The sequence below is a fragment of the Phoenix dactylifera genome, chromosome 4 (assembly GCF_009389715.1).
Source record: "Phoenix dactylifera cultivar Barhee BC4 chromosome 4, palm_55x_up_171113_PBpolish2nd_filt_p, whole genome shotgun sequence".
Lineage (NCBI taxonomy): Eukaryota > Viridiplantae > Streptophyta > Magnoliopsida > Arecales > Arecaceae > Phoenix > Phoenix dactylifera.
In genome coordinates, this window is record NC_052395.1 from 14186275 (window position 1) to 14200305 (window position 14031).

Genomic DNA, 14031 nt, shown 5'->3' on the forward strand with positions numbered 1-14031 from the left:
AGTTCCACGGCATGTTCAGCTCGCTCGAGTGCCCTCCTCTCACGGGCCTCAAGCTGCTCGATTCGGAGGCGGGAAACCCCGTCCTCATATTTGAGGGCCGCGACCTCGGCCTGGACCTCCTCCAAGCGCGCCTCCGTATTGCGCATGGCCGACCTGGTCAGGGCATGAGCAGCCCTTTCCTCTTCAAGCGCCCCCGCCATAGCAAGGCGCTCGGCCTCGGTGGCCGCCCTTTGAGCCTCGGCCCCGGCCAACGCCGCCTCCAGCTCGGCGACTCTTTTCTTGGCCGGCTCCAGCTGCTGGCCGAGCTGTCGGACTTCTTTCCGACACCCATGGGCGATGAACGCCAAGGTGTCGAGCTCGTGAATATGCTGAAAAGAAAGAAACGAAGCTATTGTGAGTTGGAAAGCACATAAGTTCGCTAGTAACTCAAGGAAATTAAGAAGGAAGTTTACCCGGGCGGTGCTGCAGTAAGCACTGCCAACGACCTCCTCCAGCGAAATATTCCGGAACTCGGCCCGGTCCGCTGGAAGCATCGCGCGCCGCAACACGGAGCGTGCGACCTCGGCATCATAGATGGCCGAGCTCCCCTCGGGAATAGGGGAGCCCGGCTCGGCTGACTCCTCCCGGAAGACCCGGGAAGGGCCCGGCATGCCCGAGCCCGAGGTCCCGGAGCCGCTCGCTTCGGGGCCCCGAGTCAGCTCGGGCCCTGGGCGCTGCAGCCGGATCGCAGACGGCCCCTCCCGCTGGGCAATTGGGGCGGGACAAGGAGGGGCCGCCGATGGACCCGCCACAATGGCGACCTGCGCCCGCCTCGGGACAGCTGTGGAGGCCCCCGCCTCGGGGCCACTCGTCCCGGCCGACGAAGAAGCGCCGTCCGTCCTCGCCCTCTTCCGAGGCTGGGGCACGGCTCCCCCGGCCTCGGCCTCTCGCCTTCTCAGGCGAGAAAAAAGTGATGTGTTGCTGGTCGGCATATGGGGAATATCTGAAATCGAAAATTTTGTTAAGTGTTAGGCCAGTGGCAATAAAAGCAAAGAACGAGGAAAGAAAGTAACGTAACCACCCTTACCCTCGGGGCGCGCCGAGCTCAGACCCACGCTTGCTAGGGCGTCCTCCCGCAGGAGCTCGGTCAGGTCGTTGCCCCTCCCGAGGGCTCGCACAGAGTCCAGGGTCCTCAGCTCCCTCCTTGAGGGCTCGGAGAGCTTGTTGAGGGCCTTCAACCGAGGGTGCCCCCATGTCGGGTTAAACCCCCAAGGCGCCTCGGACGCCAGGAAGAAAAACTTCCCCTTCCACTCATGAATCGAGGAAGGGGCGCCCTGAAAGAGTGACATACCGCCCCGAAAGGCGAAGTATAGCCACCCTGCGTCCGCCGGGTTCTTCTTTAACAAAAAAACACCGGCGGAAAAGGCCTACCGAGATCGGGATCCCATGCCCGAGGCACAGGGACAAGAACCCGATTATGGTCCTCCACGAGTTCGGAGCCAACTGCGCCGGGACGAGCTGGTACTCGGCCAGCAGGTCGCTCACAAACTCGTGAACAGGAAAACGCAGGCCAGCCCAGAGCGTCTCGCGGTAGACCGCGATCCGACCTGGGGGCGGCTGCGTCACCCTGTCCCCCGGCCCCGCAGTTTCAAGGCGAAACCCGGGCTGGAAGAAGAACCGGGAGCGGATCAACTCCAACTCCTCCCCCGACAGGCTCGACCCTACTTCCTCGGGACCCAAACCCATTCCCACAGAAGAGCGAAATAAAAATTAAAAGCAGAGGATGAAAACTGGGGAGAAGAAGGAAAGAGGAACCCTAGCAATCACAAGGTAGGGACCTACTGGACATCGCCGGAAATCGCTCCGGGCACCAACGACGAAGTTCGGTTGAGGAAGAAAGCAAGGGAGGAAGACAACGAAAATGAGAGGCAGCCAAGTAAGACCTTTAGGGCAGATTCATGGGGTTTATATAGACCCCCCTGACGGCCCAGATCAGCAGGGTCGGTCCCCATCCCCCGACCGGGTTGCGCCGCGTGTCGACCTCGAAAGCCGAGGCACCGTATTCACTCCGAATTAATAAATCGGGTACGAAATCGAAGCGTTGTCCCATCGGATCTCGGGGCCTGATCATGGGTCCGCAGAATCAAATCGTTTTGAGGAACGAGCGGGCGCCGCCCCCGCTCCCCTCATTTAATAAGATCTGGGACACGTGGAGCCCCGATGTGGCCTCCACCTCCCCGGAATTATGATCCAGTAACACGAAATCGGAAGCGTCCGACCTTAGGTCGTGCCGCGTGTCCGCTTTAGACCCTGTAACGGCACACTCATTGATGAGCAAGGGGTCTCGATTACGGGATCGAGACACCGCCTCGACAAGCTCGAGGACCCCCGTCATTAATCCGCCGCGAAGCAATCTTGGCGATTCAAGAGACGCCACCCCCGCTTCAAGAAGCGTAACGATACGAGCTTCATCATAAGCTCGCTGAATAAAGCAACCTCAGGGCGCCAAAGGGCGTAGGTTTCGCCATAAAAACTCCGAGAAGCGCAAGGGCGCGGACGAAATGCGCCCCCCTAACTTTAATAATGGACTTTACTTCCTACGTCCGAGCCCACAAGCCGCTCGAACTCGGAAGTCGGGGGGTAGTGTTGGGGGGAATAAGATTTTTTCTCCAAATGACGCAAATGCCCCTAAGAAGCTGCACAACCTCCGACCCTGGACGGCCGAAGTCGGCGTCCGACCTCGGAACGCCCGACCTCAAGACGACCGACCTCGAGACCTCCGATCTGAGAAAAACCCCGATGTTCGAGGTCTACTCTTGTCAACCACCTGCTACGGCCGTGCACCTCTGAGGTTCGGCCGAGGACCATATCCTGACGCCCCTCTGACATTTATTGCGCATGGCCGCTATAACCCTCCGGCTCACTCAACAATTAATGCGGATCTCCGGCTTACTCCACAATTAATGCGGATCTCCGGCTTACTCAACAATTAATGCGGATCTCCGGCTTACTCCACAATTAATGCGGATCTCCGGCTTACTCAACAATTAATGCGGATCTCCGGCTTACTCTACAATTAATGCGGATCTCCGGCTTACTCAACAATTAATGCGGATCTCCGGCTTACTCCACAATAAATGCGGATCTCCGGCTTACTCCACAATAAATGCGGATCTCCGGCTTACTCCACAATTAATGCGCATGGCTCCTGTCATCTACGGACCCTCAGCTCTCCACGGCAAATTAGCCCAGCAGAGTCTAGTCGACTATGATAAGTCTCTGATCTCGGCCATACCTCCGACACCAATGCAATAATTCGCCTGGTAGCGTGCTAGTTCGGATTGTACGACGCCCTCACCGCCGACATCAATGCAATAATTCGCCTGGTAGCGTGCTAGTTCGGGTTGTACGACGCCCTCACCGCCGACATCAGTGCAATGATTCGCCTGACCGTGCGCCGACCTGGACGACATGCCGAGCCGTACTACGGCTTCGCCCTGTTACATCGCAGGTAAACCGACCCCCGCCTATAAAAGGGAGCCTTGGCCTCTCAGGAAGGGGGGAAGGTGGATACACTCTACAGACACTGTTTATCTCTCTATTTGCCCCCTCCCTGACTTGAGCGTCGGAGGGCCGGCGCCGGAAAACCCGGCCACCGGTTCGTGTGCAGGCACCCAGACGGAGGACGCCACCAGCTGACGGATCGCCGCCTCGCCACGAGGACCAGCTGCTCCTTCTCTCCGACCACACCAGACCGAGGACGCCGCCCGCCGACCGGTCGCCGCCCCGCCGTGGTGACTCGCCGCTCCCTCTCCCTCGATCGAAGATTGCCCCCGGGTCCAATTTCCAGCAACAATACTATTGAGAGCTTTTAATGCATAGGACCTTACTTATATTAGCCATATGGATGAGAAAGTCATAACTTATAATGCAAATCATATATGTTGCTATTTCCACATCAGCTGAAAAACTGCCACATGATACAGGTAACCATCAGAACTAATTTCGAGGGGGAAATACTATTTCTGAGGTCCAAGATTCACAAAGAGATTACTTAAGGGAGAACATACCCGGCGCGAATACAGGGCATTAAGAAACTGGACCAAAGGATTCCAATGCGGAGTAAGAATAGTCAACCCGACCCATTTGCAGGCGTTTTTCCTCTCTTCACCTATGCACAGATCCAAATAGGTCCAATTAATGCGAATCCTTTTTTTTTTTTTTTTTGGGTACAAGGTAGAGCAAATGCCAAAGCAAAAGTTTAAACTTCTACAACAGAACCCAGATCATCCCTTTACATGAAAACTTCGAACAACATCCCACTCCTGGATCCAAAACATCATGGATACTGGACAGAACTTGAGCCCCGTTGATCGGCAATGACCCCGCACCTGAGCTGATGAGGCCAATATAAATTGATCGGCCTTAGCTTTTGAATAACATCATCATTCCTTCAGGGGAAAAGAGGTGATACAGTTAATGAGTGATAGAAAACAACCAAGAGACGAGGAACATCACCACTTATTTTTTTCTTAGGTGCCCAGTTAACAACAGATCAGTTATCCTACAGCTTCATATTGAATTGAATCATTAATAACACTTTTCTGGGTGGCATTTTTACTTCCCATTTCCATCAAAAATAAAAAGTTTTGTCCTGCACCAACACGGCTCCACATTTATTGACAAATTTGATGGATTCGAAGAAATGCTAAATATCACAGCATGAATCTGCTGCACTTTTCAATCACATAAGCAAACTTCAGCAGCCTGACATACTACCATACAAACAACACTACATACGCTGCCCATCGCATAAGTCATAGTGTCACACTATCATACCCCGTCCGGCATCAGTGCTCCTTCCAAATCTTATCAATAAGTGAATCACGTTAGGAAATTAAATCCATCTAATCCATTTACAATCAAGTTATATTAGATTGTATTTGAGATTTATTTTATGAATCTACCATATCTCTCAGATAAATCAAATCGAGAGTAATGCGCAAACAAACCATAAAGATACGTATAAAAGAATGGCTCAATTATACTATAACTATATTATACAAAAAAAGTAGTAATTAAATATTGTGTAAACATCACGAACAACCTATTTCAACGGTTATATAAGAATTATAATCAACAACCCAAATTAACAATTAATTATAAAATAGTTATTTAAAAAGAAGTAAGATTACTAGATTCCAAAAGGTAAACGCCATGAATAATCCATCTCATCGACAATCATGTATTTTTGAATTGAAAACATGAGATTCAATTAACTTGCCGTCCTACTTCATAATATTGTTTTCTGATACCATATTTTGATTGATCCGTCGTTTATTCGTCAGTATGTGGCGTTGGATGGGCTTCTGGAATCACGGTTCAAGAGTCGCGGCTGGAAATTAGACGGAACTAGTCGAGTAATCGGAACCGGAGGTTAGAGGGGTTACGTCAAACTTATCTTCCATCGTCCCGTCCAAAAGAAAAAAGAAAAAAAGAGGCCTTTCGTAAGCAATGACGAAGGAGCCACTGCAAGTCAGCATTTGCAGGTCATTCTGAACTCCAGGGCCGAAGACCTCTTCCATCGATTCTACTGGATATTAGAAACCTCTCCCCATTTTACCTGATCTCTGGAACAGGGCAAAAGAAATTTCCCCTTCCTCGGTAGTGTTTGCCATCTCTCGGAGCTTCAACATGGGCTCAGCCACTCGAGACCTCCACATCCTTTTCTTCCCCTTCTCGGCCCCAGGCCACATTATCCCCATCGTCGACTTGGCCAAGCTCTTCGCCTCCCGCGGCGTCAAAACCAGCATCCTCACCACCCCGGGCAACGCCCCCTCCATCCAACTCTCCATCGACCAAGTCAATGACTCCTCCACCCTCCGCCACCCCATCGCCCTCTACCTCCTCCCCTTCCCCTCCACCGAGGCCGGCCTCCCCACTGGCTGCGAGAACGTGAGCTCCATCACCTCCGCCAATCTCGACACGCGGGTCAAATTCGTCCGGGCATTCGAGCTCCTCCGTCAGCCTTTCGCCCGAGTCCTTAGAGAGTTACTCCCCGACGCCGTCGTAACCGACACCTTCCTTCCCTGGACCCAAGACGTCGCCGCCGAGCTTGACGTGCCGCGCCTCGTGTTCCACGGCACCAGCCTCTTCTCCCTCTGCGCCTCCGATAGCATAGACCGCTTCAAAGTCCTCGACTCCGTCCCGCCCGGCAGCGCCCAGTCCTTTGTCCTTCCCGGCCTCCCCCACCGGATCGAGATGCAGAGATCCCAATTCCGGGACTCAAGCAAGATGCCCGGATTTACGGTGTTTTTCGACCGGATCAGGATTTCCGAGGAGCGGAGCTATGGCGTCGTGGCCAATAGCTACTACGAGCTAGAGCCGGATTACGCCGAACATTATAGAAAGGTGGTAGGTAGAAGGTTGTGGAACGTCGGCCCGGTGTCACTCTGCAACAGAAATGAGATCGAGAAGTCTCGGAGGGGAGATGAGACTTCCATCGATTGCAGCCAGTGTTTGAGCTGGTTGAACACCAAGAAACCGGGCTCGGTGGTCTACATTTGTTTTGGGAGCATGTACAAATTACCCATAGCACAAATCAGAGAGATTGCTTTGGGTCTCGAGGCCTCGGACGCACCGTTTATTTTGGTGGTGAGAGATGTCCGCGGAAATGACTCGGACTGGCTGCCAGAAGGGTTCGAGGAGGAAGTGGTGGGAAGGGGGAAGGGACTGATAATAAGAGGATGGGCGCCGCAGCTACTTATATTGAATCATGAGGCTGTGGGGGGATTTGTGACGCACTGCGGCTGGAATTCTTGCTTGGAGGGTGTGAGCGCCGGGGTGCCGATGATCACTTGGCCGATGTTCGCCGAGCAGTTTCTTAACGAGAGGTTGATAGTGGATGTGTTGAAGGTTGGGGTTGGGGTCGGTGTGAAGGAGTACGTAGATATTGCTGCGGAAAGGAGGGTGGTGGCGGGGGAGGAGATAAGGAGGGCGGTGGGGAGGGTTATGGACGGGGGAGAAGAGGCGGAGGAGATGCGGAGGAGAGCGAGGGAGCTCGCGGAGATGGGAAGGAGGGCAGTGGAGGAGGGTGGATCGTCTTATGCCGACGTGGGGGAGCTTATCCAGGAGTTGATTGGGAGGAGGAAGACAACTGGGACAGAATAGATGCGTAAGGTTCTGAGGAGCGAGTCTTGGTTTGTTTGCCACCTACTCAAATTATGCAAACTACATTCATCGGTCGGTTTGTAAGGGCAACAATACTCAGTGTGGCATTTTAGCTAGAAAATAATTTGTGTTCCAGAGAAAATAGTGCTATATTCTATAAGCGTGCATAGAAATTTCTGGATCCATCACACTATCACACAATTGTACCTTGCTGGGTCATCACCTTAGAAGCAGGTGAGACTTGCGCCTGCACACAAACTTTCATGGTGGTTCCCGACAAATGCATTCTTGAGGTCAGCCTTCAATGTCTGGATTTTCAATAGTCACAGTATATCGAACAAAATCATTTGAGTTAGATTGCAGGTATGCCTTTTTTTCTTTTTTTCTTGAGTACTAGATTAGAGATCTGCCCCATAACGTCATTAAGTCACTCGAGGATGTCGCTAAAGCGCCACTCAGCTGGTGTGGTGTATTTTCTTTGCTCTGTTTGAATTGCTATCATCATATCAAATTATGTTTCTTCTCGAACGAGGCTCAGTTTGTTAGGTAGCATGGCGTTCAGGGTACATTTTGGGATTAGTGTTTTGGGGATTAGTATTCATATGCTTCCAGTGCAGCTTAATTTGATCGCACCCAATCTCACAAAGTAATTTTAGCACAAGACTATTAACTGTCAAGATGGGTCGATAGTACGGGAAAATGTTCTGTTTTTGTTGTTTAGTTGCTGGTAAGTGTTTCTGGACTTCGTGGGCCAACAAGCTACGGGCTGCCGCCTACCATCACAATCTTCCCTTGTTCCCTTCTCTTCATGGCCCGCATCCTCTCAGCTGTCTTCGAAACAGACAAGCTTTTGGACGTCACTGCTAAACAAGAGAGATAAGGAAGGGAAAAGACAGAACGAAGTATCAATTTTTTTTTTAAAGATTAAATGAGAGGAGGAAATATAAGGGAAGCAAACGAGAGACCAAATTAGCATCCCAAATTTTCCACGCTAATGAAGAGCCCTGACTCTTGTTAGAAAAATTTTGTTGATTTTCTATTTGAAAAGATTCAAATTTTTTAATGCCATTTCCGATAATCTTATTTTGGATATTTAAATACAGATGTATTTGCATTTATTGATGTCCAAAAATTCTAGAGCAAATTAGACATTGTGGATTTGTGGGTATTGGGCTGGTTACCATGTGCACTCATTCGCTCAATACAGGTGCAGTCATGCTGTATGGTTGGATCAGATCTTGACATAATCGTGCTTGTGATAGTAGGGTTTGGATTCTTTGTACGATGGGAACGGTCTCATTATATATCTGCATGAGGAAGCAAAATTAAGGTAGTATTTTTCATGAACATCTATGATATAAATCAATCAGGATGAACTGCTTGATGGACATACATGATGCTATCAATCCACAAAATACTATCAAAAACTTTTAAGGCATATCATATATGTTGATATTTTCTCATCAGCTGACAAACTTTCACATGATCCAGGTAGCCATCGAAGCTAATTTTAAGGGAAGAAAATACTATTTCTCATGTCCGAGATTAAAAAAGAGTTTACTTGAGGGAGGAATTACTCGATATGAATACAAGGCATAGGGAATTGGACCAGAGCATTCCAATGTGGAGTAAGAAGAGTCAACCACTCTGGTTGTGCTTCATCCGACCCATCTGCGCGCGTTTCCCCTATCTTCACGTGTGCAGATCCAAATAGGTCCCATTGAGACCAATCTAGTTTTTTTTTTCTTCTTTTCTTGGTACAAAGTAAAGCAAATGGCAGTTACAGAATATCTACAACACAGCCCAGATCATCCCTTCACATGAAAACTTTGAACTACATCCCACTCTTGACTCGGAAACATCATGGATACTGAACAGAAGCTGAGCTCTAGTGATCGGCAATGACCACGCACCTGATCTGATAAGACAAATCTTGAAAATACCACAGAGAAAAAAAAAAAAAGAAAAGAAAAAAAAATGGGCTTGTGGGCCACCTTTCATGAAGCATCATCAATAAAGGTAACAAAATATTTGAGACTATCTAAGGACTCCACTTCAATGGGACCACACACATCAGAATACACCAAATCTAATATATTGAATTTTCTACTAGAGGCTTTCTGAAAAGAAATTCTATGATGCTTGCTAAGTAAACAGTAATCATAAGGATTTAATGGCATACCTGTATGGAAAGGAACGAGGGACTTCTTTCTCAAAATCTGCAATCTCTTCTCACTTATGTGAGCCAGCCGTCTGTGCCACAGATCTGGTAAAACATCAACTTCAGTCATATTTGCTGTACCACCGCACAATTCTACTCGTGTTTTGTAGAGTGTGCAACAGAGCTTTCCTCTAGCAAATACCATTAATCCCTCGATAATTTTTGTCTCCTATTACAAAAATAATTATCATACCCAGCTATATCAAGAGCATTAGTGGAGATTAGATTCATGTGCTTATCTAGAACATGTCGCATATCTTTGAGTGTAAAAGAGCATCCAATATTGATAACAAAACGGATTTACTAATTCCCACAATATCAGTATAACTATTATTTTCCATCTTCACTGATGGGGACATCAGCTAGGTCCCCATCTTATTTGCATATTTGTTTATTTTTATTTTTGGATTTATTTGCATTTTAGGGTTTATTTGTAGTTTATTTTATTTCTGGGCTTATTTGCATTTTAGGGCTTATTTGTGGGTTATTTGTGTTATTTGTGGGTTTATTAGGATTTATTTCTGCGTAAGGGGATTTATGCAAATTGTGTATTTTGGCCCTATATATTGGGACATATTTTCATGATTAGGGGTTAATGAAGGTTTAAAAATTTTCTCCTCTACGTTCTTCTCCTCTCTTTCTCTCTTTCCCCTCTTCTTCTCTTCCTCTCCTCCTCTTCTTCCTTTCCCCTATCTTCTGGTTTTCACTGGTCATTACAGCACCCTTCCCCCATTGTAGTGATGCATCAACTTGGTATCAGAGCAATCGGTTTTGCTTCTATTGCCAAAGCCCCGATCCATCAACAGTTTTCATTTCCCTCGGTTACCATCAACAACAAGAACAAGGCCCTTCCCTCTGTCAGTTCCGCTCACCAAAAAAAAAAAAAAAAGATCTCTTGTCCTCTCAGTTTACACAAAAGGGGACAGAGGGGAACAACCCTGGTTCACCGAGCTTCTCTCGGTTCCTTCTCCTTTCCCTCTGTCAGCTTCACAAAAAAAAAAAAACCTTCTGTAGCCGAGAGAGAAGAAAGGGCAACAGCCCCTGCGCCAGATTCTCCTTGCCCGTCGTCGCACTTGATCCTGCTGCCGCCATCAGTCGTCGCCGCTGCCCCCACCACCTGCAACCACCGTCAGCCGGTGTATGGCCGAGCGTCGCCGGATCCCTGGATTCCTGTGGTCGCACGAGCTCTATGCCGTACCTCGACCACGGACATCGGAGCGTGTCGAAGGGCCACGAGTGACTCCCGCTGCCGGAAAGAAGAAGAGCATCACCGATCTATTTTCAGCCTTGTCCCTCGGCACTGTCGACGCACCCGCCGACCACCGCGCACAGGGAAATTCCGGCCGCCACCACGACCGGCCACTGCCTGTCGCCGCCGACCACGGAGCCATAGCTGCGAGCTCCGTCGCCGTTCCGTTCGGCCGCTCCGCAACCACTGCCGAAGCGATCGGATTGGACTCCCGAATCGGTCGGGAGGTTGAAGAAGAGATCAGGTAACGGGTAAGTCCTAAACCCGTTACCCACAACCCGGTAACCCGGGTCCAACAAGTATATAAAAAAAAAAATTTGTTGGCATGTGATTTGCACGTGCTGGGTTTCGCAGTTATTAGAGTGGGTTTCATTCGAAACCCGAACCCGTTAAGGTTAAAAAAAAAAAATCCCGTAGGATCACGTGACCTGCACGTGTTCCCAAAAAAAAAAAAAAACTAACCTCTATTTCTGCTGAAAGGAAACCCTAGGGGTTTCCGCCGCTTCCTTCGCCGCCGTCGCCGAGCTCAGCCTGCAGCACCGCCTCCAGCCGCTCCGCCTTCGCCGCCTCCGCCCGTGCCGCTTCCTGCCACAGCCGAGATCCGCCATCGCCCGAACCCCATCGTCTCCCTCCCCACCGAGCCGCGCCGCCTCGCCGTCGCCATCCCCACCGCTCCCACGACCGCTCGATTGCCACCACCGCTGCCTCCTTCCCCTCCTTGCTTCGCCGCTGCCCCCCTCTGCTCGCACGCTGCAAAACCACCGCCTCCACTATCACTTCACCGCCTTCCCCCCCCACCGAGCTGCGCCGCCTCTCCATCGCCGTCGCACGCCACCGCAACTCCGCCCCTCCTCCTTACCGCTGCCGACCGCCGCCTGCCGTTTTTCCCCTTCCACCGAGAAGCACCAAACCACCCTTCCTTCATCATCTTCGTTCACCCACCCACCAAAGGGAAAAAAAAAACCCCAAACCCTCCTCTGAAGTCTCCCATTCCACTGTGGGCTTCATCCGATCCCACGCCCACGCACCCAGCCCATTGTTTTCCGCAGGTTCCTCAGGCCCGATCACACTCCATAGGCCGCCAACACTTTTCTCAGCTGCGGGCCAAAGCCCATTTTAATCCTTGAGCGCGGCCCAAGCCCAAGCGGCCACAGGTCCTATCTCAGGCCCGATCCAGCCCTTCGTCAGTCCATTCCAGGAGCCCAAGAACCCCTTTTGGCTGCAGATTCGGATCCACAGATCCAGCTAGCTCTGCCCAGCGCCAACTTTGTGTTCAAGACTCTACAACGGACGTTTCCGATTGACTGCATTCGCCACAGGTAACTGGTTCTTCTTTCTTTTGGGCTTGTTTATCTAATTATGTTCTAGTTCTCTTGCATGACAGTCCTATCTTGAAACTTATTTTATTGTCAAACTGCAAAACTTAGAACATTTACCACCACACCCGTCCTATCCCCATTTAAATCTAAATATTAAATTAGCACACCTTAGCGACAGGATAGTTCTCAACATCCATAGATTAGATTACTTTAGGACTTTGAATGACTGTAAAACGTGTTTGCAACCTAATTTTTATAGTGACTAATTTTCTACTTTAATTCTGAAATAACCAAAGTGCAAATTAGTAATATTTAATTTTAAGTTATTTTTGTGAAAATTTGCTGATTTCCGAATTCATAGTAGATTGCATTAGTAAGTTGTCCTGCATTGCATTTAGTAAGTTAGGGTTCATTAGTAGCATTGCATATCATTTCACCAACTAGAGAAGTCCCTGCATGCCAACCCGTAGTGGTAGAGAGTACCTCCTCACCAACTAGAGAAGTCCCCACTATGGACCTCAGAGTTCTACAAGATATTTTGGAACAATTAGCTACATTATGAGCTGATCAAGACGAATTCAAACGAGAGATCCGTGCTCTAGTGCAACACCCTAGGACTCCTGAACCGTCAACCCCAATCGCACCTTATCCCTTGTTTGGTTTGACCACACCACCTATAGCTTTTTCCCATCCTCCTAGGAACCAACTTCCTCTTGATCACCAGCGCGATCTTGACGAGCGACTACTTCGTACCATCCGAGTAGATGCTTCCACATTTGCTAGTCAATTAGAGCCAAGTGTGTACCTTGATTGGAGAGCAGCCATGGATAACTATTTTGAGTGGTACGAAATGACTGATGATCGAAAACTACGGTTTGCTAAAATGAAGCTTATTGGGCAAGCTCACTGGTACTGGCATAACGTAGAACATAGGCGTGAGACCCAGAGGCTTCCATGTATCACCACCTAGGAGGATATGAAAGAAAAACTGAATGAGAAGTATCTGTCATTTTCTTACCGACAACGCCTTATGGATAGATGGCAGAAACTAACTCAAGGAACTCAACTGTTGCCGATTACATTGCACGATTTGAGAAGTTTCACATAAGGTGCGATGTAATCGAAGAGGAGACTGTTACTTTTTCTAGGTTTCGGGCAGGACTCTGCGAGGAGATCCAGAAAGAATTAATCCTCCGAGAGATTACCACCCTTGGCCAGGCATACCAGTTGGCTCAAGATGTGGATAGTTTTTTACGAGTCCCTGTAGTGAGACATACCGACTCCCGATTTTTACCCCCAGGAGCCCGACCTAATCAAAGCTATCTTCCGCAATCCAGACCACTCTCCAACCATCCTACCCAGCCCGGCTCTAGCCAAACACCGACTAGGGCGTTCCCGATGCCTGCTCAAAGTACGTCAACTGATAAAGAAAAAGGCATATTAGGATCCAACCCGCCCTCAAGAAGCCAAACCCAGTGTTTCAGGTGTCAAAAGTTTGTCCATATCGCGTCCCAATGTAATGCCAAGACTTATTTGATGACTAAACTGGAAGCAAGAACCCAGGAGACTGAATGTGTCGAAGAAGTCTATGAACCAAACATCGAGAATTTTGTAGAAGACTTTGGAGACGAACAGACCGGGTTAGAGTTTGCCCAGACTACATCCCAATATGAGCCCACTGATCAGAATGACCAAAACCCTAGGTTTCATGTGGTTAGGTGTACACTAGCCCAAACAAAGACCGAACAAGATTGGCGTAGAACCTTCCTATTTTACACGCTTATTAAGATCAATGGTAAAACATGCAAAATCTTATTTGATAGCGGGAGTTGCATCAACGCCATTGCATCTGGAGTTGTTTCTCGCTTTGGCCTGAAATCTACCCCTCATCCTAATCCATATAAAGTAGCCTGGGTAGATAAGACGTCCATTTCGGTATCGGAAAGATGCCTTGTCCCGATTCAATTTCTATCTTATAAAGACGAGATTTGGTGCGACTGCCTTCTGATAGACGTAGGTCAAGTCATTCTAGGAAGACCTTGGTTATATGATGGGACGTCACACTTCATGATCCGTCAAATTCGTGTAGCTTT

The 14031-nt window shown here is 49.2% G+C and overlaps 1 protein-coding gene across 1 annotated transcript; it reads left to right on the forward strand.

Annotated features, from left to right (window-relative positions):
• The first annotated feature begins 4856 nt into the window (after nt 1-4856).
• On the forward strand, nt 4857-7621 carry LOC103697626 (scopoletin glucosyltransferase-like). Its single transcript, XM_008779533.3, has one exon. The coding sequence runs from the start codon at nt 5674-5676 to the stop codon at nt 7147-7149; it is 1476 nt and encodes a 491-aa protein (XP_008777755.2). The 5' UTR covers nt 4857-5673; the 3' UTR covers nt 7150-7621.
• The last annotated feature ends 6410 nt before the right edge of the window (nt 7622-14031 follow it).